Source organism: Heptranchias perlo, chromosome 8, assembly GCF_035084215.1.
Source record: "Heptranchias perlo isolate sHepPer1 chromosome 8, sHepPer1.hap1, whole genome shotgun sequence".
Lineage (NCBI taxonomy): Eukaryota > Metazoa > Chordata > Chondrichthyes > Hexanchiformes > Hexanchidae > Heptranchias > Heptranchias perlo.
In genome coordinates, this window is record NC_090332.1 from 78,678,570 (window position 1) to 78,704,085 (window position 25,516).

Below are 25,516 nucleotides of genomic sequence, written 5' to 3' on the forward strand. Positions count from 1 at the left end.
CATGGCTGATCTGATTGTGACCTCAACCCTACTGTCCCGTCTACCTACTATAACCTTTGATTCCCTTGTTAATCAGGAATCTATCTAACACAGCCTTAAAAATATTCAATGACCCTGCCTCCACCGCTCTCTGGGGAAGGGAGTTCCACAGACTCACGATCCTCAGAGAAAAAAATTCTCCTCTTCTCCGTCTTAAACGGGAGACCCCTTATTTTTAAGCTGTGGCCCCTAGTTCTAGTCTCTCCCACAAGGGGAAACATCCCCTCAGCATCTACCCCTTCTAGTCCCCTCAGGATCTTATATGTTTCAATAAGATCACCTTTCAGTCTTCTAAATGCCAATGTATACAGGCCCAACTTGTCCAACCTTTCCTCAAAAGATAACCCCCTCAACTCAGGAATCAGTCGAGTGAACCTTCTCTGCACCGCCTCCAAAGCAATTATGTCCTTTCTTAAATAAGGAGATTAAAACTGCACACGGTAGTCTAGATGTGGTCTCACCAATGCCCTGTACAACTGTAGCAAAACATCTCTACTTTTATATTCCATTCCCCTTGTAATAAATGACAACATTCCATTTGCCTTCCTAATCACTTGCTGTAGCTGCATATAACTTTTTGTGATTCAGGTACTAGGACACCCAGATCCCTCTGTACCTCAGAATTCTGCAAAATCTCTCCATTTAAATAATAAACTGCTTTTCTATTCCTCCTGCTAAAGTGGACAAGTTCACATTTTCCCACATTATACTCCATCTGCCAAATTTTTGCCCACTCACTTAATCTATCTATATCCCTTTGCAGACTCCTTATGTCCTCTTCACAACTTACTTTCCTACCTACCTTGGTGTCATCAGCAAATTTAGCAACCATACATTCAGTCCCTTCATCCAAGTCATTGATATAGATTGTAAATGGTTGAGGCCCCAGCACTGATCCCTGTGGCACTCCACTCGTTACATCTTGCCAACCTGAAAATGACTACTCTCTGTTTCCTGTTAGCTAACCAATCCTTTATCCATGCTAATATGTTACCCCCTATGCCATGAGCTCTTATTTTGTGTAGTAGCCTTTGATGTGGCATCTTGTCAAAAGCCTTCTGGAAATCCAAGTACGCCACATCCACAGGATCCCCTTTATCCACGTTGTTTGTTACTTCTTCAAAGAACTCTAATAAATTAGTCAAACACGATTTCCCTTTCACAAAGCCGTGTTGACTCTGCCTGATTGCATTGAGATTTTCGAAGTGCCCTGCTATAACCTCCTTAATAATAGTTTCTAGCATTTTCCCTATGACAGATGTTAAGCTAACTGGCCTGTAGCTTCCTGCTTTCTGTCTCCCTCCTTTCTTGAACAGAGGAATTACATTCGCTATTTTCCAATCTGATGGGACCCTTCCAGAATCTAAGGAATTTTGGAAAATTAATACGAATGCATCTACTATCCCTGCAGCCACTTCTTTTAAGACTCCAGGATGAAGTCAGTCAGGACCTGGGGACCTGTCAGCTTTTAGTTCCAATATTTTTTTCAAAACCCTTTCCCTGGTGATTATAAATGTCTTAAGTTCCTCCCTCCCTTTCACCTCTTGATTCACAATTATTTCTGGCATATACTTGTACTTTCCCACAAATGAATTGAGTCCACACTCTGTTCTCCCACTCTTATCCCTTCTCTCCGAAAAACTGCAGATATCTCTAAAGATCCAGTAAATGTTGCTTCTTTGTTACATAAAAATGTGTACTTCATCAACTTGGTGACCCAGAGGATGGTAATAAATTAAATCTACAAGTACCTAGCATGTCAGGAAAAATGGAGGGGAAAGGAGGTGGAGTATCCCTATACGTCAGAGATACCTGGGAGGTTAGAGAGGTTTAAGATGGAATGTTACAAAATTAATTACACTGGTTAGACATCTATACATCAGATAGTAAAAGGTTTAGAGTAGATAGTTCCGAAACACTACTTCAAACCAAACCGTGACAGTAGGTAATGGGTTACAAATTAAAACTAATAGCAGGCAAATTTACGGTTGATGTCAGGAAGCTCTTCTTCACAGACTGATTGATAAAAGGAATGGACTTTTCCGGTAGGGTATTGGAGGCAAAAGCCTTGGAATCATTTAAGAAATAGTTGGATGCTGTGATGAAAGGACTGTAGGGTCTTTCTGGGTAAGTCAGCTAAGATGGGCCAAATGGCCTTCCTCACGTGTGAATTCAGAAAGGGACTTTTTCCTTTCTCTCCCTTCCCTAATAAGTTTCACTCAACTCCTAGACATTCCAAATATAGACAAACTTGTGCTCGAGGTAAAATCTAGATCTTACTAGAGTTTAACAATTTAGCAACATACCTTCAAATATTCTTTCAATTAACAAATAAAATTAAGATTTTCATTATGTAATATAGTTTATTAGTATATACATTTGATATTAATTGGAAAACTCCAATCCTTGAATAAAAATGGAATTTTGCACAAGAACTACTTAATTAGCTTCATACACCAAAATAATAGAACAATTAGCCTAATTACATACCATTACATTTTAATTGCTACAATTTTTGATAGATTAAACTACAAGCTTTTAGAGCTCAAGCAAATATCTGGTCAAACCATCCATGTCAATTATTTTAATTATTTGATGATCTATTGTCTAGTACTTAGTTTTAAAACTGACGGCACTTCTTGGAAAACGCTGCAACAATTGTGCTACTTTGAAGTAGGAATGAATTTACATTTTGGCCAAAGACCAGGGACGCTTGGAAGAGAAGTTCGCAATGGAGCCAGGATTAAAACTAGGCTCAGGACCATTCTGTGATTTTATGTGGAATGGAGAAGGTGGATTGAGAACAGGGCTAGATCTAGAAGTCTGTAGGGCAACGAGGCACTTACAAAAATGGAAGAGGTTAAAGACATTGGTAGGAGTAGGAAAAGGATATATTGCATTGTCAAGTTCAATAGGTTTGTTGAGCCTGAATTCTTGCGTCAAGTATATCACATTTCTTTTCCCATCAGTAAAGCCAACTTTAGCTCACCAATTTTAAGTTATAATCTGAGGTTATTCAGGATCTAGATTTTGTTCAGTTACAATAAAGACATTTAATTTGGGACCCTCAAAATTATTTGCACACAGGAACTTTTATACATCACATTCTGTCAGACCAAGCACAAAGTTTCAGCGTGACTGCTCCACTAGAGGGTGCTGCAATTCCATTTAAATGAAGTCCTTCGTGATCCTTTAAGATTCACACACTTTATACCTCGTACTCAATCTTGGAAACCTCTGAAAACATTTTGTTTCATTGTTCCTGTATTTTGGTAAATGCCACAAATTTTCAGGATTGTCGCTGAATTTTCAGGGCTGTCCTGCACTCTTAGTCAGGCTTGTTATTTGATTCAGACCAGACTCACAATCAACATACATATACTTGGATAAAATACTTTGAATTGCACGAGCAAAAAGAATTAATGTCCGGAATTGGAGTTTCAGATTTCGTTACATATTAGATGCAGAACAAAGCATTTAATATGGTGCAATATTATTGTGTAATCAATTAATGTCTCATATTTTGACTTATTATTAAAATATAAACGTGCACCTCACTAGGTCAACTATGTCCAAATGTTAGCTGAAAAATATTACGTGTTTAGTAACCTCAAAGAATTTTTCTTTCCAGCCCGTGATCAACAAACAGAGAGAACAATGCAAGACAGAAGCAGTTAAACATGTTTCAAAGTTTAATCCTGGAAAAGCTATCTTATTTGTCAAACTAGTTCATCGCAGCTCATCTATTTCAATCATTCCTGCCAAAAGATGTTGCTCCATCTGAATGGAAAACGTATCCCACAAGGAGGGATCAAAGGATTCGGAGGAATTTAGCTAATTTGCAGCAGTCTCAATCTCGTCCTGAAATGGAAAAAGTCTCTCTATACTGAGCACAAAGTTTCAGCAGTGGCCCATAACATTTCAAAAACGCTGGTCAATGTATAGCATCTCGGCCTTATTGAAAAGCCAGTCTCTTGCCTCACATCTAATGAATAACATTGTATGCAAGACTTCCTCTGAAGCACAAATATCAGGACATGATAAATGGCTGTTTGTCATCGCATCACAAGACCAGGGGTCCTTAACAAAAGTATGCTTAATCCAATTATGTTTCTCATCTTCATCACTGACCTAATGGGTACCATCAAAGGTGACATTGTTCTCTTTATTGATAATACCACCCTCTACGGAGTGGTTACCTCCCCACCTGAATAATAACCAACTCCCATATCACTATATCCAGACAGAACTGAATAGGTGAACATGGCATGTTCAGTCCTAAGACGTCCCAAGTCAATGATTGTAAAGATTGACCAAAATATTACTTGCTCACCTTTACAAGGGGTGCAAATTCTTCTGAATTACTAGCATTCAGATCTTCAGCTTAGTAATCACATCTGATCTGTGGCAGTATGAACAAACAGCAATGGTTGCTCGAAAAGCTGACAGAATAGTGGAAATTCTCAAGAAAGCTCAGCCGCAAAGGGCCCAGTCAGCGTTCTTAAAGGTCCTCCACACTATATTGTAATCCCGTCCATTGGATACTGACAAAATCCATTCCTTGTGCCTGCACTCAGTACAATCCAAAGCCATGCTGACTAGTGGGTTTCATGAGGGTGGCCTACTCCACTCCAGGAAAGTCAACATAGTAGGCAGCAAAACATTGCACATTACTTCTACTGCCTGTAGCGTTTGATCCCAGAGAATGTTACCACCCTACATTCTTTTGTACACATTATTTAAAACAAAGTATTAACAATCGTATGCTCCAGCAATACTGCTTCAGTAAATATTAGGGTTTGGGAAATCTATGAGTTGCCCATTTGTATTGTAGTACAGGTCTTCTGATCTTACTGTAATCCTGTGTTTTTTTTAATTCATTCATAGGATGTGGGCGTCACTGGCAAGGCCAACATTTATTGCCTATCCCTAATTGCCCTCGAGAAGGTGGTGGTGAGCCGCCTTCTTGAACCGCTGCAGTCCATGTGGTGAAGGTACTCCCACGGCGCTGTTAGGTAGGGAGTTCCAGGATTTTGACCCAGCGACGATGAAGGAACGGTGATATATTTCCAAGTCGGGATAGCGTGCGACTTGGAGGGGAACGTGCAGGTGGTGGTGTTCCCATGTGCCTGCTGCCCTTGCCTTCTAGGTGGTTTGGGAGGTGCTGTCAAAGAAGCCTTGGCGAGTTGCTGCAGTGCATTGTGTAGATAGTACACACTACTGCCACGGTGCGCTGGTGGATGGGGGAGTGAATGTTTACGGTGGTGGATGGGGTGCCAATCAATCAGGCTACTTTGTCCTGGATGGTGTCTAGCTTCTTAAGTGTTGTTGGAGCTGCACTCATCCAGGCAAGTGGAGAGTAGAATCATAGAAAGGTTACAGCATGGAACGAGGCCATTCAGCCCATCGAATCCGGGGCGGCTCTACGCACGAGCAATCCAGCTAGTCCCATTGCCCCGCCCTATCCTCATAGATCTGTACATTTTTTCGTTTCAAGTACATATCCAGTTCCCTTTTGAAGGCCATGATTGAATCTGCCTCCATCACTCCCTTGGGCAGTGCATTCCAGATCCTAACCACTCACTGTATAAAAAAGTTTTTCCTCATATCACCTTTGGTTCTTTTGCCAATCACCTTAAAACTATGCCCTCTGGTTCTTGACCCTTCCGCCAATGGAAACAGTTTCTCTCTATCTACTCTGTCTAGACCCTTCAAGATTTTGAATACCTCTATCAAATCTCCTCTCAACCTTCTCTGTTCCAAGGAGAACAATACCAGCTTCTCCAGTCTATCCACGTAATTTAAGTCCCTCATCCCTGGAATCATTCTAGTAAATCTCCTCTGCACTCTCTCTAAGGCCTTCACATCTTTCCCAAAGTGCGGTGCCCAGAACTGGACAGAATACTCCAGTTGTGGCCGAACCAGTGTTTTATAAAGGTTCATCATCATTTCCTTGCTTTTGTACTCTATGCCTCTATTTATAAAGCCCAGGACCCCTTATGCGTTTTTAGCCACTTTCTCAACCTGCCCTGCCACCTTCAATGATTTGTGCAAATATACCCCCAGATCCCTCTGTTCTTCTACCCCTTTTAGAGCTGTGCACTCTAGTTTACATTGTCTATCCTAATTTTTCCTACCGAAATGCATCACGTCGCATTTTTCCATCTTAAATTTCATCCGCCACATGTCCACCATGCCATCAGAGTGTCTATATCCTCTTGAAGTCTATCACTATCCTCCTCACTGTTCACTACCCTTCCAAGTTTTGTGTCATCTGCAAATTTTGAAATTGTGCCCTGTACTCCCAAATCCAAGTCATTAATATAATCAAGAAAAGTAGTGGTCCCAGCACCGACCCCTGGAGAACACCACTGCACACCTTCCTCCAGTCCGAAAAACAACTGCTCACCACTACTCTCTGTTTCCTGTCATTTAGCCAATTCTGTATCCATGTTGCTATTGCCCCCTTTATTCCATGGGCCGCAATCTTAATAGCAAGCCTACCATGTGGCACTTTATCAAACGCTTTTTGAAAATCCATATACACCACATCAACTGCATTGCCTTCATCCAGCCTCTCTTGTTACCTCATCAAAAAATTCTTAGCAAGTTGGTTAAACACGATTTGCCTTTAACAAATCCGTGCTGGCTTTCCCTAATCAATCCACACTCGTCCAAGTGACTGTTAATTCTGTCCCGGATTATCGTTTCCAAAAGTTTCCCCACCACCAAGGTTAAACTGACTGGCCTGTAGTTGCTGCGTTTATCCTTACACCCTTTTTTGAACAAGGGTGTAACATTCGCAATTCTCCAGTCCTCTGGCACCACCCCCATAATCTAAGGATGTTTGGAAGATTATGGCAAGTACCTCCGCAATTTCCCCCCTTACTCCCCTCAGCATTCTAGGGTGCATCCCATCCGAACCAGGTGACTTATCTATTTTAAATACAGCTAGCCTTTCTGGTACTTCTTTCTCAAATTTTAGCCCATCCAGTGTCTTAACTATGTCTTCCTTTACCGAGACTCTGGCAGCATCTTCTTCCCTGGTAAAGACCAATGCAAAGTACTCATTTAGTACCTCAACCATGCCCACTGCCTCCATGAGTAGATCTCCTTTATGGTCCCTAATCGGCCCCACCCCTCCTCTTACTACCCGTTTACTGTTAACATGTCTGCAGAAGACTTTTGGATTCCCTTTTATGTTGGCCACTAGTCTATTCTCATACTCTCTCTTAGCCCCTCTTATTTCCTTTCTCACTTCCCCTCTGAACTTTCTGCCTGGTTCTCACCTGTCATACGCCATTTTTTTCTGCTTCATCCTACTCTCTATCTCCTTTGTCATCCAGGGAGCTCTGGCTTTAGTTGCCCTACCTTTCTCCCTCATTGAAATGTACCTTGTCTGTACCCGAATCATCTCCTCTTTAAAGGCCGCCCACTGTTCAATTATAGTTTTGCCTGCCAATCTTTGATTCCAATTTACCTGGGCCAGATTTGTTCTCATCCCACTGAAATTGGCCCTCATTCAATTGAGTATTTTTACTTTAGAGTGGTCTTTCTTTTCCATAGCTATTCCAAACCTTATGCTAGTATGATCGCTGCTCCCTAAATGCTCCCCTACTGACACTTGCTCCATTTGGCCCACCTCATTCCCGAGAGCCAAGTCCAGCAACGCCTCTTTCCTCATTGGGCCAAAAACGTACTGGTCGAGAAAGTTATCCTGAACACATTTCAAAAATTCCTCCCCTTCTTTGCCCCTTATATTATTACTATCCCAGTCTATATTAGGATAGTTGAAATCCCCCGATATCACTACTCTATGGTTTTTGCACCTCTCTGTAATTTCCCTACAAATTTGCTCCTCTATATCCTTCCCACTCACTGGTGGCCTATAGAATACACCCAGTAATGGCACCTCTACTGTTCCTTAACTCTAACCAAGTAGATTCAGTCCATAACCCCTCCAAGGCATCCTCTCTCTCCAGCACTGCATTATTCTCCTTAATCAATAGTGCCACCTTCCTCCTTTCTTTCCTGAACACCTTGTATCCAAGAATATTTAGTACCGAATCCTGCCCTTTTTTCAGCCAGGTCTCGTTATTACCACAACATCGTATTCCCATATGGCAATTTGCATCATCGTACTCGTGACTTGTGCCTTGTAGATGGTGGAAAGGCTTTGGGGAATCAGGAGGTGAGTCACTCGCCGCAGAATACCCAGCCTCTGACCTGCATTTATGTGGCTGGTCCAGTTAAGTTTCTGGTCAATTGTGACCCCCCAGGATGTTGATGGTCGGGGATCCGGCAATGGCAATGCCGTTGAATGTCAAGGGGAGGTGGTTAGACTCTCTCTTGTTGGAGATGGTCATTGCCTGGCACTTGTCTGGCGGGAATGTTACTTGCCATTTATCAGCCCAAGCCTGGATGTTGTCCAGGTCTTGCTGCATGCAGGCACGGACTGCTTCATTATCTGAGGGGTTGCAGATGGAACTGAACACTATGCAATCATCAGCGAACATCCCCATTTCTGACCTTATGATGGAGGGAAGGTCATTGATGAAGCAGCTGAAGATGGTTGGGCCTAGGACACTGCCCTGAGGAACTCCTGCAGCAATATCCTGGGGCTGAGATGATTAGCCTCCAACAACCACTACCATCTTTCCTTTGTGCTAGGTATGACTCCAGCCACTGGAGAGCTTTCCCCCTGATTCCCATTGACTTCAATTTTACTAGGGCTCCTTGATGCCACACTCAGTCAAATGCTGCCTTGATGTCACCTAATACATATATATTACAGAAGAAGGTGGAGACAAATATGATAGATAGTGTCAGTTATCAAACCACTCACCCCAAGAAATGGAATTCTTTCTTTACATAATAACACTCCATCTAATGGACTGGACAACTTATAAAACTAAGCAAACAAAGGACCAGCAAGTTCAAGCGTAAGCTAGCCCTACAACTTATACTAGGAGTATTTTCATTGCTTGCAGGCTGTTTCAGCTTCTTGAAAGTAGTTACTGAAAACCATACCCTACACTGAGTCATTTAAACCATCAATAATTATTGCCAGGGATTGTGATTTCTGAAGTTTCCCAAATTTTATTTTTATCTTATCACTTTAATTAGGAATAGAACATTTTCCCTGTAACGGAGTTACCCAGTTTTTATGGATGTCATGTTGAAATAAATATCCCGTGTGTCTAACCCAATGGAACCTTGAATAGTTTTATACGTTCTGTAACACTGTGGCCTGTAAACATTTAAATGATTTTTACATGACAAAGCAGAGATAGATTTTCAAATTTGTGAAGTAGCAGTTCTATGGTCATGAAAACTACCGTTCTATTAACAGTATCACAGATTAAAACCAAACAAACATATTGGTGAAAACAGTGTTGAAATAAATAATTTAGATCATTTAGAACCCAGCTGTGATGAGCTAATGACACATGAAGAAACCCTTTCATTATTTATCACATTTATGTAGAAGTTTGCATTATTTATTATGCTGATTTAATTCAATCAGTATTCAGAACTGAGACTTCAAAATGCAATGAATGTATTTTATTTACAACACATTTTAAGCAAGACAAAAATACCACACAATTACATTCCCATATTCTGCGCTCATTATCAGGGTACGTTTGTCTCGTGGTTATGACACTGGACTAGCTATGTCATGAGTTCAAATTCCACCACGTATTGAATTCAATAAATCTGGTAATTTGTGGACTCGCACCAGCAAAAAATAACGAACATGAAAGATGCCTGATTATCGTAAAAATCCATTGGTTCACTATAGCCATCAGGGATGGGAACCTGCCACCCCTACCCAGTCTGGTCTATATGTGACTCCAGTCTCTCACAACGTGCTCTGGTCATTATCCTGTCACTACGCATAGCAACCAGAGCAATTTTTCTCTCATAATAGCAAACATCGGGATAAAGAAATGATCCCATCTATGAGAACTTTAGAAATCCAATTTCTGGCTTTTATCACTGTTGAGAATATAATCGCATCTAGTTTTCAGCATCTGTGGCCTGCACTCAAATCCAACCCAGACTGAAAGAACTAAAGTCTCCACTCATATCACTGCAAAGATCCAAAGTAAAGTAGATCTGGACAGTCTCAGACTTAGTTAAATATCCACAGCACAAAATTAATCATGTAATTCAACAATAATTAGTATTCGTACAGGAAGAGACCACAAGAACTTAGTCAGAAATAGAAGTCAGACTTTTGTAAAGGGTTATTTTCTATGATGGAGGCATTTAGATGGAGCTTTATACTGCATTTATTCCAAGCTACATCTGACCCAGGTTTGCTTGAGGTAGACACTCACAGGGAATGCAGCAAGTTCCATTCCACAGCACTCAATGCTCACTCTCAAGAGCGCAAAATACAAAAAAAAGCCTTTTTTCAAGTAGAGTCAAGCTTCCATATAATGACCACCATCTTGCCACACTAAGCGCTCATTATTGTCAGATGCTCACTTAATGTGAGGCTAACAGTATTTTGGTTACATTTGAGCAATTTGACAATGTCTACTAGCCTCCTTGGTGCTCTCTCCCTCACAACTTTAGTCCTAATTCTTGCTCCTCTTTCCCACCCAACTCCAAATTTCAGTCTTGGGAAATTCCTCATGAGGACAATTTTGTTGTTGGTCAATTCAACTTCTTTTTATGAATTGCCTGAATACAGCAGTGAAGTTCAGGCTGCAAAATTCTAGGCATGTTGCAAACAGATAGTCTATAGGTGCATGATATTTATATAGAATAGAATTGCACACAATGCAGGACAATTAAATCTGCATATGTTGTATTGCTGATTGTGGGACCATGCTCTGCGCAAACTAGCTGCTGTGTTTCCTACATCACAACAGTGACTACACTTCAAAAAAGTACTTAGTGGGCTGTAAAACACTTTGGGACGTCCTGAGGTCGTGAAAGGCGCCATATAAATGCAAGTCTTTCTTTCTTTATAGGTGAGGAGTCATTAAAAACAGATACTTAGTAAGCGGAGTTTGTTTGTATCAAACAACTTTTAAGTGAAGATGGTTAAATCACTTTATGGGGTCAAATGATAACTGATATGATACTTGATCTCTCACTGTGACATAATACAGAAAGGATATGGCAAAATGGGGTATGAAGGCTGCACAAGTTCATTTAGTTGTTATATTTCCTGGCTGGTTAAAACATTTCATTTACAAAACTTGTAACTGCTTCTTACCTGGAAAAGAGAGAATTTTTGTATCTCAAGAAAATCAACTGAAGCTGCATTGCAGTATCATGCTAGTGGATTTCCACTAGTATTTTCCCACACAATCATTGCATCAAATGCACGCATCTCAGTCTGTCACAATCTATTTAACAATGACATTTATTTAAACACCTAACAGAAGAGACTTCACGTCAATGCATCTGTCTGACGGCTGTGCTATTGAAACATATCAAAAACACCACAACTGAAAAGGCTGTGGCAGCCTGATTGTCTATTGCTACATCACCCTTTACAACACAATGTTTGAAAAATGGAAACTAATTTTGCTTTTTATAAAAGATAGCTTTAACTATAGAAAAAAGGGATTACAGTTCTCTTTTAGTAGTTGGTATACTGCACGGGAGGAAGGAGTAAAATACAGTACACCAGAAGTGGTTTTTTTGTAAGTAATTAGCGAATATATGCACTAACCTGGTGAAATACTTCATTGATAAAATTCACATTAGCTTGAGAGGAAAGTAGTACTCTCTGAACCATCTCATAGACTGGGCGATGTTCCTCTTCAATGCTGCAGATGCTGGAGGCACTGAGTCTTCTGTCAGATAGAGTACTGCTGTTGGAGTGAGATCGATCCTGTTCAGAGGACCCGTTTGCTTCCAATTCATTGGCTTTCTCCTGAGCTGATGGGATCGCAGTCACTGACTGCTTATCCAGCAACAACAAAAAATCGGAAGTTTAATGCAGGAAATACATTTTTCCCCTATGCTCCTCAAACAGAAAGCCAGGACCTGCCACCCATGGCCATCTCCCCAGTAACTTGGACCAATACATGAGATATTTTTGAATGGTAATGGGAGATCACGTCCCAGCAGTTTTTTACTCCCTCTCTCAGACAAAAAGCAGCTAGCGAAACTCACCCTCAGAGGGAAGCTCAAGTGTGAATATTATTCCAGATTGGACTTTCAACTTGATTCTCCTGGTTGCAAATCTAACACTCAAAAATACATTTTAATCATTTGTCAAGCAACCAGCAACAACCAACCATGAGTTTTAGGATTCAATTAATTTGTGTCCTTCTCTATTCACTGTACTGATGCATCCAATATTCTCACCTTGCTCTAAAACTGCCAGAGATACTTGGTAGCGGGTAACCCCTGGGTTCAGGCAGCAAAGCTAATTTTGTAAAGAGGAGTTCTCCTATCTGAATAAGATGCACTTCTTTACTTAGCTGGTGTTATAATTCATTAGTGAAATTCTGCCAAAATTTGGCAGCCTGATCCAGTTTCTTTTGCAGCAGATAATTAAATGATTGTAAAATGCTACCAACAAGTCATATATTCTAGCTGACCTGGCTGGATTAGGCAATTAATTCCCAAAGTAATTTATAGTACAAAAATAAAGCATTTTAAAAATTGTATTTAAAAAACTATATTTAGGAAAAAGAAAACACTACATTTTCATCAAAATATCAGCTGCTCTTTAAACTCCTTTAGATGCTCAAACTTTAAACCAAACTCCAAATGCCAAAACATTTATTTGTTTTGCTGTTCATTTCAATTAGAAGAGAAAGTGCCTTGAATTACTACAATGAAGTTGTACGATACAATGATCATTGCATTGCCAAAGAACTGCATACTCAACAACAAAGTCACAAAGCAGCTGTACATCGTCCTTCTCAACTGGAATGTTCAACATCCTTGTATGCAGTGTACTATTTGGACATCTTTTTAATATATTAAAAATATTCCAGCAGCTTTTCCCATTATAAATTCCTGTGTCCACATTTATAATGGAAACTGCCTAGGTAAACGTGCACCTTCCTGCCAGTGGAGGTAACAGAGTGCGACAAGTTTGCAAAAGCAGTTTTCATTATAAATGTGGATATAGGAATTTATAATGGTAAAAGTCATCATGAAGGGCATGCTGACAATATTTTTAATAAATTAAAAAGATGTTGTACAAATAGTACATTGTATACAAGGATATAATATCAAATATTACATGAAAATAAGGAAAGAATGTAAAACAACTTGCATTTATATAGCACCTTTAACGTAGTAAAACGTCCCATGGTGTTTCACAGGAGCGTTTGCAAACAAAATTTGACACCAAGCCACATTAAGAGATATTAGGACAGGTGACCAAAACAGGTAGGTTTTAAGGAGAATCTTAAAGGAGGAGAGAGAGGCGGAGAGATTTAAGGAGGGAATTTCAAAGCTTAGGATCTAGGCAGCTGAAGGCACAGCTGCCAATGGTGGAGCAATTAAAATCAGGATGTGCAAGAGGCAAGAATTGGAGGAGCGCAGGGATCTCGGAGGGTTGTAGGGCTGCAGGGGGTTACAGAGATAGGGAGGGGCAAAGCCATGGTAGAATTTAAAAACAAGGATGAGAATTTTAAAATCATGCATGACTTTAAACTGGGGTTTGAATTATATCTGTAAACCCTGGTTCTATTTTCCCTCATCCTTTAACTCCACTTCACCTGAAAAATTTAATCTGGAACAGAAATCGGGCAGGTGGGGGAGGGGGTGGTGAGGCTAAAGCCCCCTGACTTCGGCAGCATGAGGCCCGGGAGATTTTAACTCCTGGGCCTCATCTACATGCCCCGTCAGTTGGCTGCCCGAAATGAGTGAGATGTGGCAACTAGCCAGCGAGCTAATTTCAGGCGGCAGGAGGCCAAAGGAACAATAAGCAGCGCTCAGGTAAGTCGCATAGAGGGGGTTTCGGGAGGGTCTCAAGTTTGGGGAGAGGGGACCCAGAGCCAGGGGAGGACTAAACTTTCCTTGCAGGGCATGGAGAAGCAGTCCTGCTCCTCCTGGCCCCACAAAGTAAACATAAACTTACCTATTCGACTTCTTCAGGCTCCAGCTCCTCTTCCTGATGTCTTCACCTGGCGGCTCAGGCCACCGGTTAAAATCTGCTTATTTAAAGAAGGGCCCTGCCGACTTTAGGCAGGCATCCTTGTCGCCTTCTCAGAAGATCAGATTAAAATAGAAGGCAGCGGGAAAGGATCAGGATGTTGGCAATGGGAGATCAACTAGTAGAAGTATAAAATTTATGAATGGAGTTTTAGGTCTGATGCATTACTATATTTCCAGGTTATCAAAATATTGAAACTTACCAACTTTTAAACATACCTGGATAATTTTAGGTAGCATTTCTCCACCATTCTTAGTGTTTTGACTTGTGGCAGTGTATTTCTTTTCCAGAAAGAAGGTCACAAGCCACTTAATAAATGCCACTCGAGCTGCCAAGTATTGGTCCCTTGTGCTGTAAATGCTTTCATTGTTTCGTGTTATATTAATATATAGTGGCTTTGGCCTCATCTGAGGAATTTCTGGTAAGAATAAATAAAAGAGTAACATCATATTTTTGAACCCTTCCACTTTTGATGGAAACCAAAAAACAAAACAATGCGTTTCTTCTTAGTTCCAATATTACATGTTGTTCAACAAACTGTTGAGACAATTCACTACCTGAACTATGTTATGTTTGTTTGAACCAAGCTTCTGTCAGTTACCCAACTAATGAATAATTACTCTTACTCTACTTGCAGCAAAGATTCAACCTGCATCAAACTTAAACAACCAAGATCAGCCACCACACCATGCTATGTTGTGATTGTCATAAAGCCAGAACAAAACCATTTCAATATTACATCACTATAAATCCACCATAATAAAACTAAAATAAATCCTGACTGGAGTCTTTTTAATTCACTTGATGTTGTTGGAAATGTGGGAGTGGAATAAGCTCTGTTGTTTAAAAAGAGAGAAAGAGATAGACCAAGTAATTATAGGCCAGTCAGTCCTACCTCAGTGGTGGGTAAATTATTGGAATCGACTCTGAGGGACAGCATAAATTGTCATTTAGAAAGGAACAGGTTAATCAATGACAGTCAGCATGGATTTGTTAAGGGAAGGTCGTGTCTGACTAACTTGATTGAATTTTTTGGGCAGGTAACAAAGAGGGTCGATGAGGGTAACGTGTTTGATGTAGTGTACATAGATTTTAGCAAGGCTTTTGACAAGGTCCCACATGGCAGACTGTTCAAAAAAGTAAAAGCCTATGGTATCCAAGAGAAAGTGGCTAGTTGGATCCAAAGCTGGCTCAGTGGCAGGAAGCAAACGGTAATGGTTGACCGGTGGTTTTGCGACTAGAAGGCTGTTTCCAGTGGGGTTCCACAAGGCTCAGTACTAGGGCCCTTGCTTTTTGTGGTCTATATTAATGATTTGGACTTGAATGTGGGAGGCTTGATCAAGAAGTTTGCAGATGATACAAAAATTGGCCATGTGGCTGATAGTGAGGAGGAAAGCTGTAGACTGCAGGAAGACATCAATGGACTGTTCAGGTGGGTAGAAAAGTGGCAAATGGGATTCAATCCAGAGAAGTGTGAGGTAAAGCATTTGGGGAGGGCAAACATGGCAAGGGAGTACACAATAAATGAGAGGGTACTCAGAAGTGGAGAGGAACAAAGGGACTTTGGAGTGCTTGTCCATAGATCCCTGAAGGTAGCAGTACAGGTAGATAAGGTGGTTAAAAAGGCATATGAGATACTTTTCTTTATTAGCCGAGGCATAGAATATAAGAGCAGGGAGGTTATGCTGGAACTCTATAAAACATTGGTTAGGCCATAGCTTGAGTACTATGTACAGTTCTGGTCACCACATTAAAGGAAAGTTGTGATTGCACTAGGGAGGGTACAGAGGAGATTTACAAGGATGTTGCCAGCGCTGCAGAATTTTAACTATGAGAAAAGATTGGATAAGCTAGGGTTGTTTTCTTTGGAACAAAGGAGGCTGAGGGGAGATTTAACTGAGGTATATAAAATTATGATGGGACTAGACAGAGTGGATAGGGAGGACCTATTTCCCGTGGCAGAAGGGTCATTGACCAGGGGGCAAAGATTTAAAGTAGAAGGTAGAAGGATTAGATGGGAGCTGAGGAGAATTTTTTTTTACCCAGAGGGTGGTGGGGGTCTGGAACTCACTGCATGAAAGGGTGGTAGAGGCAGAAACCCTCAACTCATCTAAAAAGCAGTTGGATGTGCACTTGAAGTGCCGTAACCTGCAGGGCTAAGGACCAAGTGCTGGAAAGTGGGATTAAGCTGGATAGCTCTTTTTCAGTCGGCACGGACATGATGGGCCAAATGGCCTCCTTCTGTGCCGTAACTTTCTATGATTCTATGCATATTTTGAAACCAGAAACTGCTATCGAAATAGTAAGTAGAAAAATGATAAAACTGGACATGTGCAGTCTCACCTTTCATAAACTCTCCTTTGCCAAGTTATATTTTCATGCATTAATCCTGCTATGCAAGTTTTGCACAAAAATGAAACCTCTATTGGCTAAATTATTGACAGTAAGGTGATCTTTATGGAATTCTGGAACTCAAACTTTTCTAACCCAACTGAAAGGCTCACTTTTCTAAAAAAAAACCCTTGTTTTCATTTTATTTCTGCCTCATGGCATGGTGCCCTATCCTACATATGATCCCCTCTTCTCCAGCTTTGCTAATGCCACTCTGTAGCCAGTCAAAATGCAGCATTCTCCAATTCTCCCGCACCCTGCATCTCCCTGAAGGAAAGCAGTTCATCTCCACTTCCCAACTTTCCAGACAGCCCTAGCTGAGATCAGGAACTTGTCTGAGCTTGCCACTGCATTCCTGCACATCGGTCGAAGTTAACTTGAAAACAGATTGAAATGGCATGAAAGATAACAAAAATTTAGGTTTCTGATGGTCACAGATAAATGGTTGGTTTATCATCATTCTGTTGTCTCACTATACCATATATCTTTTATTTACATAAGTAAACATGGAATCAGTTTTCTAACTATTCTATTTTAAGATTTGTTCCAGCTCTGGATTTTTAAATATACAAGTTTTTTTTAGTCTGACTTTATCTTCATTTTTTTTTACATCACTTTATAGTTCCAAAATCAATCCTCTCTAAAGTTCAGTATCTATAACAAATGTAAACTTCCTCCCTTATCTGTACCCCAAACAGCCAATCTCGTTGTATGGCATTCCTGTCATGGCTTCGATTTATGCTATTATTGACACTGCTTAAACTTCTCCCTTGATAACCTGTCAGAAAGAAAATCAATGAAACATGAAAATCAAGTTTCTCTTGTTATCAGCAATTTCAATCTATCTAATGCACCAGCCTAGTCTGAGTGTCCCCTACAATATTTCTATCCAAACCTTCCTCTCCCTCTATTGTCACTCAACTCCCCAATTTTAAGCTATCCTGCAATAGACTGGTCAGTTTGGCAGAAAAGTGGGAAATGGAATTCAATCCGGAGAAGTGTGACGTAATGCATTTGGGGAAGACAAACAAGGCAAGGGAATACACAACAAATGGGAGGATACTAAGTGTAAAGGAACAGAGGGACCTTGGAATGCATGTCCACATATCCCTGATGGTAGCAGGACAGGTAGATAAGGTGATTAAGAAGGAGATTAAGAAGGCATATGGGATAATTTCCTTTATTAGCTGAGGCACAGAATATAAGTAATTTTACAACACCAAGTTATAGTCCAACAAATTTATTTTAAATTCCACAAGCTTTCGGAGGCTTCCTCCTTCCTCAGGTGAATGGTGTGGAACCATTTCCACACCATTCACCTGAGGAAGGAGGAAGCCTCCGAAAGCTTGTGGAATTTAAAATAAATTTGTTGGACTATAACTTGGTGTTGTAAAATTGTTTACAATTGTCAACCCCAGTCCATCACCAGCATCTCCACATCACAGAATATAAGAACAGGGAGATTATGCGAGAAATGTATAAAAGACTAGTTAGGCCTCCGCTAGAATACTGTGCACAGTTCTGGTCACCACATTACAGGGAAGATGTGTTTGCACTAAAGAGGGTACAGAGGAGATTTATGAGGATGTTGCCAGGACTGGAGAATTTTAGCTATGAGGAAAGATTGGACAGGCTGGAGTTGTTTTCTTTGGAACAGAGGAGGTTGAGGGGAGATTTAACTGAGATGTACAAAATTATGAGGAGCCTATATAGAGTGGATAGGAAGGACCTAATTCCCTTAACAGAGAGGTCAAAAACCAGAGGCCATAGATTTAAAGTAATTGGTAGAAGGATCAGAGGGAGTTGAGGAGAAATCTTTTCACCCAGAGAGAAGTGGGGGTCTGGAACTCACTGCCTGAAAGCGTGGTAGAGGCAGAAACCCTAATCACATTTAAAAAGTACTTGGATGTGCACTTAAAGTGCTTTAGCCTATAAGGCTACAGACCAAGAGCTGGAAAGTGGGATTAGGCTGAACGGCTCTTTTTCGGCCGGCACTAGCAGTATGGGCAAATGGCCTCCTTCTGTGCTGTAAATTTATATGATTCCATGCTCACTCTATACCTAATTTTTTAACCGGCCTGCCTTCATTACATCAAGCATGCAAAGTAGACAGAGGCTCAAGCTGCAACTATAAAGTAGACAGGCCAATTTCAAGATTCCCATTTATAAACGGGAGTGGATTATCACATATACTTTTGGTCATGATACCATTAAAGCCCCACATCTTCTTAAAATGAAGCAATGATTGCTAACATATAGCTAACACGTCTTCTTAAATTACAACAAGCATGAATCACGGATAAAATCTGCATTATTACTCTGAACCACAGAGACACTCAGGATCAGAATCCACTTCTTACAACTCCAGGATTTGGTTCATCATTACATTAATGCACCTTGGTCCTGGGAGCATTTGCTTTAAAATATTAATGTATTATTTTTCATTAAGTTACAGCTTAGCTCAACTAATAGCACTCTTACCTCAGTCAGAAGATTGTGGGTTGAAGCCTCAGCCTTTAGCATATAAATTAAGTTGACACTTCAGTCTAGTACTGAGGGAGTTCTGCATTGTTGGAGGCACCATCTTTCAGACTAGAGGCTAAATTTAATATCCCATCTATCTGTTTCAGCTGAAAGAAAGAGATTCCATGCCACTATTTGAAGAGCAGGGAGTTCTCTGTGTCCTCACCAGCACTTTTCCCCCAATCATCATTACTTATTCCTCAAAATTCCCACCTGCCCTCTCAGGTGGGCATAAAAGATCTCACATTACAATTCGAAGAAGAACCAGGGAGTTCTCCCAGAGTCCTGGCCCATATCTATCCCTCAACCAATATTACTAAAGCAGATTATCTAGTCTTTAATCTCATTGCTGTTTGTGGGACCTTGCTGTGTGCAAAGCATTTGCCTACATAACAACAGTGACTGCATTTCAAAAATGAATTTATTAGCTGTGAAGCACTTTGGGACATTCTGAGGATATGTATAACATATCCAACAGGTCCGCTGAGCTGAACAGGAACTGGCATCCTTCCCAAACCTGGATGTCTAGCCCAGCCTTTTAACTAAACTTGAAAAGTAACATATACTAAAGACGCAAACTGTGTTTCTCAATATGCAGTTCTCTCTCCAGCCACTCCAGATGGTCTCCAATAGCATCAGACTACATAATGTTGTTTATTCTCAACAAAACAACCTAACAGAAACTAATATAGCATTTGCATTACTGAGAACAAGATTCAGCACCAACAATCACAGATGACATGGATAGACTCTCAGGTATTCAGACAGACTCGGACAGAAGATACAGAACAAAGTCCAGTAACAATATTTGGCCAACTGTTAACCAACAAAAACGAGTGATATTTACTGTTTTGCTTGGCTAGTTTTAAATTTAAGTCCTGCATTTCTTTGTGCATACTTTGACTAAGGAAGTTTGAATAAATGTGCAGGAATAAGACATCAAATAATTTATAAAGTATTACCAGTTCCAGCATTTATTAACAGCTTGTAATGTATTGTTTTACTCACCAAGTACAGGATTGTAAAGGTTGGTAAATTTTGTAAAGGATGGAAATAAATGGGAAAGGTAGAACTTCTTAAACAAGGCAAAAAGAAACTTAAAACCACTTTCTTGTTTTTCTTTATTCTTCCATTCTAAGCTTGCAGCCTTCAAGTTAGAGAAAGATAAACATTGTTTAAGGAATGATACTAGATAATTCCAAAATTTATATTAGCATTCAAGATAATGTTTTGTGAAACACACTATTTCAGCTATTCTCTTCTCCCTTTTTATATCCTTAGCACAATATGTCACTAACCAGCTAAGACGACAATCTGAGAGGTCTGTGAAAGCAGCCTGGGCTAGCTACCCCCTGGATTATCCCCTTACATTCATCTTGCGAGAAGAAACTTAGCTTCCACTCAGTGCTTCTCTTTCTAAGATTGCAAATGTGTACGTGGTGACTCTTGGGTCTCCACCCAAGTTCATTAGTACACCAATCTGCTTTGCAACGGCCCAACCATATATAGAGCACATTAAAATAAAATCTTCAAATATAATGGTATCTTTGTTAACTCTTTTCCTTCCTTTATGATTTTCATTACTCTCAGCAATATTGCTTCACACAATCTAAAATAAACATTCAATAAAAATTCAAACTCTGTGGAGATATGTGCTTGAAAAATCCACAGGCCAGTGATCCCAGCATTTACGGTGGGAGTGTGCCCACCACTGACCCCAGAGCGACATCAGGGGGAAATTCCATTATCTGCCTGCAAATGCCATGCACCCGAGCTACTAGGATCATCATCTAGGGCACCTGCCATCTTTCTGGGCCGTTATAACAATTTTTTTTAAAATTGCTAACAGGTCTTTGGGCATCAGGACATAATCCCAGTGTAGACCCTCGCGTAGTCCCCACATCCACCACTGGTCAGGGAAGTATATCTGGTCTAACCAGCCACATCTCCACTGACTATACACCAGACACCCTGGGGCATGAGAACTCCCCAGCCCTGCCTCCCCTTACGATGATTGCCGTGTAATGGGCTGGCGGAGGCTCTATCCCGTAAGTTTTTTCCAAAAAGTTTGCTGCAAGGTCAGGACACAGCATATCCAAGTCCCGGCCTAGTTTCTAGCTGTTCCGGTTTTCTCCTGCTGCAATTAGGGCAGGAGTACGCTGGATTGGCCTTGGATTTTCGGGGCCACAATCGTTATCCCATAGACCACATAATTTCCTTTGTATTTTTCCAAATGCACCATTTTTCATCTGATATGTACTTCAAAGAATGCCACTTTTTAAAAATCAATTTACAGAAGTAACATCACCATACAATGAATATCCTCACTCTTGATGGTAAATTACAGCAATTCTTTAATCGGGGGAAAAGATTCATAATTATCAGCTGCCAGAGTTACAAGTGAGTGATGATTCCATAAGAATCCTTTCCTCTAGAATATTTAACCTTCAGAAGTATCATATGGAATGCATTAGCTGCCATTGAGCAAGTTAGGAATATCTACTTTCTGGGATCAGGAGGAGGTTCCTAATTTGCATCATGCAGCGAAAAATGAAAACACATTATATTGGCCAAGAGAATGATACATTATCAATTTATTTTCCATTTCACTGATTTACTAACAGCAGAACAAATTTTGTAAAGGACAAGAAAAATGTTGAGAAACCAAAAGAGACACAGATACCAAACATGGTTCTTTGACTGTGGATTAAAGCTGTGGTATTCCAATATTATATAATATTACAACTAAATTTTAAAAAGTGCTTCCTAGTAAATTCTCTTTGTTTTCCTCTAAGTGGATGTTTTGACTGTTTTTCATTGCACCTATATAATAGCAGCTCTGAGAGAAGATTAACTTTTGAAATTTATGACATTATTCAAAGTCAGGTGGAGGTGAAAGATCCCATGGCACTATTCAAAGTAGGACAGGGAGTTCTCTTTTTGCATTGGCAACATTCTGTTCTCCACCAACATCACTAAAAACAGGTTAACTGATCATTTGTATAATTTGCTGTTTGTGGGACCATGCTGTGTGCAAATTGGCTGCTGTGTTTGCGCCATACATCAAAAAGTAATTAATTGGATGTGAAGCGCTTTGGAATATCCTGAGGACTTGTAAGGCACTATACAAGTATGTTACACCCTCAGGGTAGGAAAGCAAAAAGAAAAAATATTGTCAGAGTTCCAGCTTCTGATTGCTATCCAGTATCTCTTGCTGGAAAGTGCATATATGTGGACATCGAATAAGGCCTTGGCTGCGATGACTTATACGGTCAAATATCCTACTAACACTTTCTCACGTTAAAATTAGCTGTTTGAGTGAGATACCAGAGGGCTGCAATGTCTGTGGAACTGTATCTCACCAGGAGTCAGCACCTTGAAGAGTGATGGGGAGAAAATTGGGCTAAGTTGAAAAATTCTCCCAACGATCCATTGTCAGGAGTAGCAGATATACTAAATATACTACACTGAGGTCATAATACACTTCTACAATCGAAGACAATTCAGTTCTTAGAATGTTGTTTTTTTCTACATATTTCAAACTACATTTATTATGGGCTATAAATCCAATTATAATATAAGCATGATGATGAAATATATTTATCCTGTTTGTATTCAACTATTCATAGGTTATAAACTCTTTTCTTGCCAGTAGGGTAAATCATGTATTGACCCACTCTGAAATAGACCTTTTCAAACATTATGATGAAGATTCTTGATTTACCTGGATTACCATGTACTTGAGAAGAATTTGAAGGAAGTAAGAAGTCTGGTCATCTGATACCTTTTCCCCCAATACAGACGGTAACAGTGGAGTAATATCTTCTGCAGCAACTTTTACTAAGCAAAAAATAGTTAAAATATTAATCAGTATCTAATTTTGTGCTGATGAAACTATTACCATAAAATAAAAAACTAAAAAGACAAAAAAAAACTTCTCAGCTTATTTTTATAACCTACATAAATTAGAAACTCAATCTCCTTACATCTATTTATTAAAACCTTTACATTTATTCTCTGAAAAATTTTAGATACGATACAAATTATATTCAATATCAGCATTTCTATAACTTTTGTTCGGATGTTATGTGCAATAGAATTCTGTTTTCACAAATCAGCTGGAATTTTTATATTGTACAGAGTCCAGAATTATTTCTCACTTCTCTCTCCTCTTCCTCCCCCCTCAATTTTTTTTAATGTGCCATATTCAAGCATCTGTTGTGTGGAATTTAAACAACTTTTTTTCATTTGGCAGCCAATAGCCAATATTTGTGATTTACTGAGATACAAAATATTTATATTAACTGCTGACAAAAACAGCATCTGGAGCTCGCTGTCCCTTCCCAGCACCATTGATGAAATTAATACTTAATTTATATTTAAGACACTGGCAATCATTGAGGTATGGAGAAATACAGCTCACATGTCATAACAGAAGTGGTAAAGTGTCATCCATGCTTATTATAAAATATGTTAATATACATCAAGAACTGCCGATACAAAATTTATCTGGCAAACAGATCCAACTGTATGTATTATGTCAGGTCTAACTATTGAATAGATATTGTACTCAAAGGGATGCTCCTTTCCTTGTAACCAGTGATATAAACAGATATAACTGAACTTAATCTGGGAAAATAAAAGGTGGATTTGCTACTGATACAGGTGAAACTATGCATAGTGATATCACAATCTCATACTGACCATCAAAGAGTGCAATTGCTGTCATGTTTGCAATTGAGAGACCATTTTATATGGTTAATTTAGGTCTCCCAGGTTAAGCTTGTTTATTGGTAACAATGTGACTGCTAACATCTGTTATTCAGTGCACAATTTTCTGCATTGTGTGGATGAAGTGGAATCTGCCGCTGTCCAAAAATTCAGTAATTTCTGGATATCCAAAGTAGTGCTACAAAAATTGTGCATAACTAATGTTACTTCACAACCGAGTCATCCAGGCCATGGTACTTAACATAGAAAAAGAAATTACTACAAAAACAGTACACACTGGGGTGAACAGTGGAATAGTTTGGTTATTCGGAACAAGAAAGCTTTTTAAAAAATCGCCCTTCACAAATTACTAGGTATTTACTATGTAATGAATGAGCCAAGTGTTCCATGGTTTCCCATTGTGGGTGCTGCAATTATTTCACCTTCATCATGGTAATGGAGGAATTAATAAATGTTCCTTTTGGGTCTGACCTATTTGAACTAGATTAAAAGCAGACTACGCAATATTCTATCAAATTATATCCATTTTTAAAGAATTTTCAGCTTCTTTACAGGATGTTTTAGAAGATGATAACTTGTAGTAATATAGCACCTTTAATGTAGAAAAATGTCATGGAACTTCAAAGGGAAAAAAAAGAAACAAATACCAAGCCATAGTATGAGTTGGAAGAAGTGATCGAAGGGACAGTCAAAAACATGGATATAAGGAGGCTTTCAAAACCAGAGAGAGTAGAGAGGTGGAGGGGTTTAGGGAGGGAGTTTCAAAACGTAGGGTTGAGGCAGCTGAACACCACGCCACCAGCGGTGGGACGAAGGCAGTGGGAATGCAAAGATGGTCGGAGTTGGAAGACCAAAGGGTGTGGAAGGGGACATGACTTTGGAGGAGGCTGCGGAGATAGGGTTGGCGAGGCAATGGAGAGATTAAAGATGGGGAGAAGGATTTTAAATCCAATACACTGGGGGACAGGGTAGCAGTGTAGATTAGCAACGATGAGGTTGATAGGCATGCTGTATAGGGTAAAGGAGACACGGCTTTGGATGAGTTTCAGTTTAGGGAAGGTGATGATTGAGTATAAAGGTGACAAAATCTGGATAAGGGCTTGAGCAGTGGTGGTGGTGGTGAGATAAGACAGAGGTGGGTACGGTTGTGGAAATGGTAGTAAGCAGTCTCGAGTAGAATATGGGGTAGGATAGCAGCGCCAGGTCGAAAAGAACGTCAAGGGTTCAGCCTCAGCGAATGGCTGGGAGGCAGATGCAGTCAGTAGAGTCATGTATCATCAAAATATGTAGAACTTGGGAGGGGAGAAAGGAAAGAGAGATTCCATATGGCACAGTAAGTGTATACACTGAGCTGGATTTGAAATTACTGCAGAGATGAAAGTCTCCCCTCTCTCTTGGTTGTAAGGGTTCTATACCAAATAAATACAGGGAATCACAACCTAGTTCCTGGTAGCATGAATCCGTAGAATGAAGTGGCCCATAATTCAGCTCTAAATGACACTAAATTGGCAATTTCATCGAGAAAGGCCAAAAGATTGACAGCTGTGGGAAATGGAAACATTAATTTTGGTGCAGTAAAGGGTCTTCCTCATCAGAGGTTAGGGTACATTGTTTGTGGCAGAGTTCTGCATTTGGCCTGTTCTATACCTAACACAAGACTGCTTAACACGGACAAAAATAGAAAAAGTG

General features: G+C 40.0%; 1 protein-coding gene across 5 annotated transcripts in view; it reads right to left on the reverse strand.

Annotated features, from left to right (window-relative positions):
* ralgapa2 (Ral GTPase activating protein catalytic subunit alpha 2) overlaps positions 1 to 25,516 on the reverse strand; it is a 483,733-nt gene that overhangs the window by 328,839 nt on the left and 129,378 nt on the right. For 3 of the 5 annotated variants that reach the window (XM_067989406.1, XM_067989402.1, XM_067989405.1), the window contains exons 7-10: positions 22,821 to 22,936; positions 20,105 to 20,243; positions 14,401 to 14,600; positions 11,735 to 11,968 (exon numbers count right to left, since the gene is read on the reverse strand). In XM_067989406.1, coding sequence (XP_067845507.1) covers positions 11,735 to 11,968; positions 14,401 to 14,600; positions 20,105 to 20,243; positions 22,821 to 22,936 — 689 coding nt within the window. The remainder of the gene's footprint in view (positions 1 to 11,734; positions 11,969 to 14,400; positions 14,601 to 20,104; positions 20,244 to 22,820; positions 22,937 to 25,516) is intronic. The other 2 variants (XM_067989407.1, XM_067989404.1) reach the window with 1 other exon arrangement.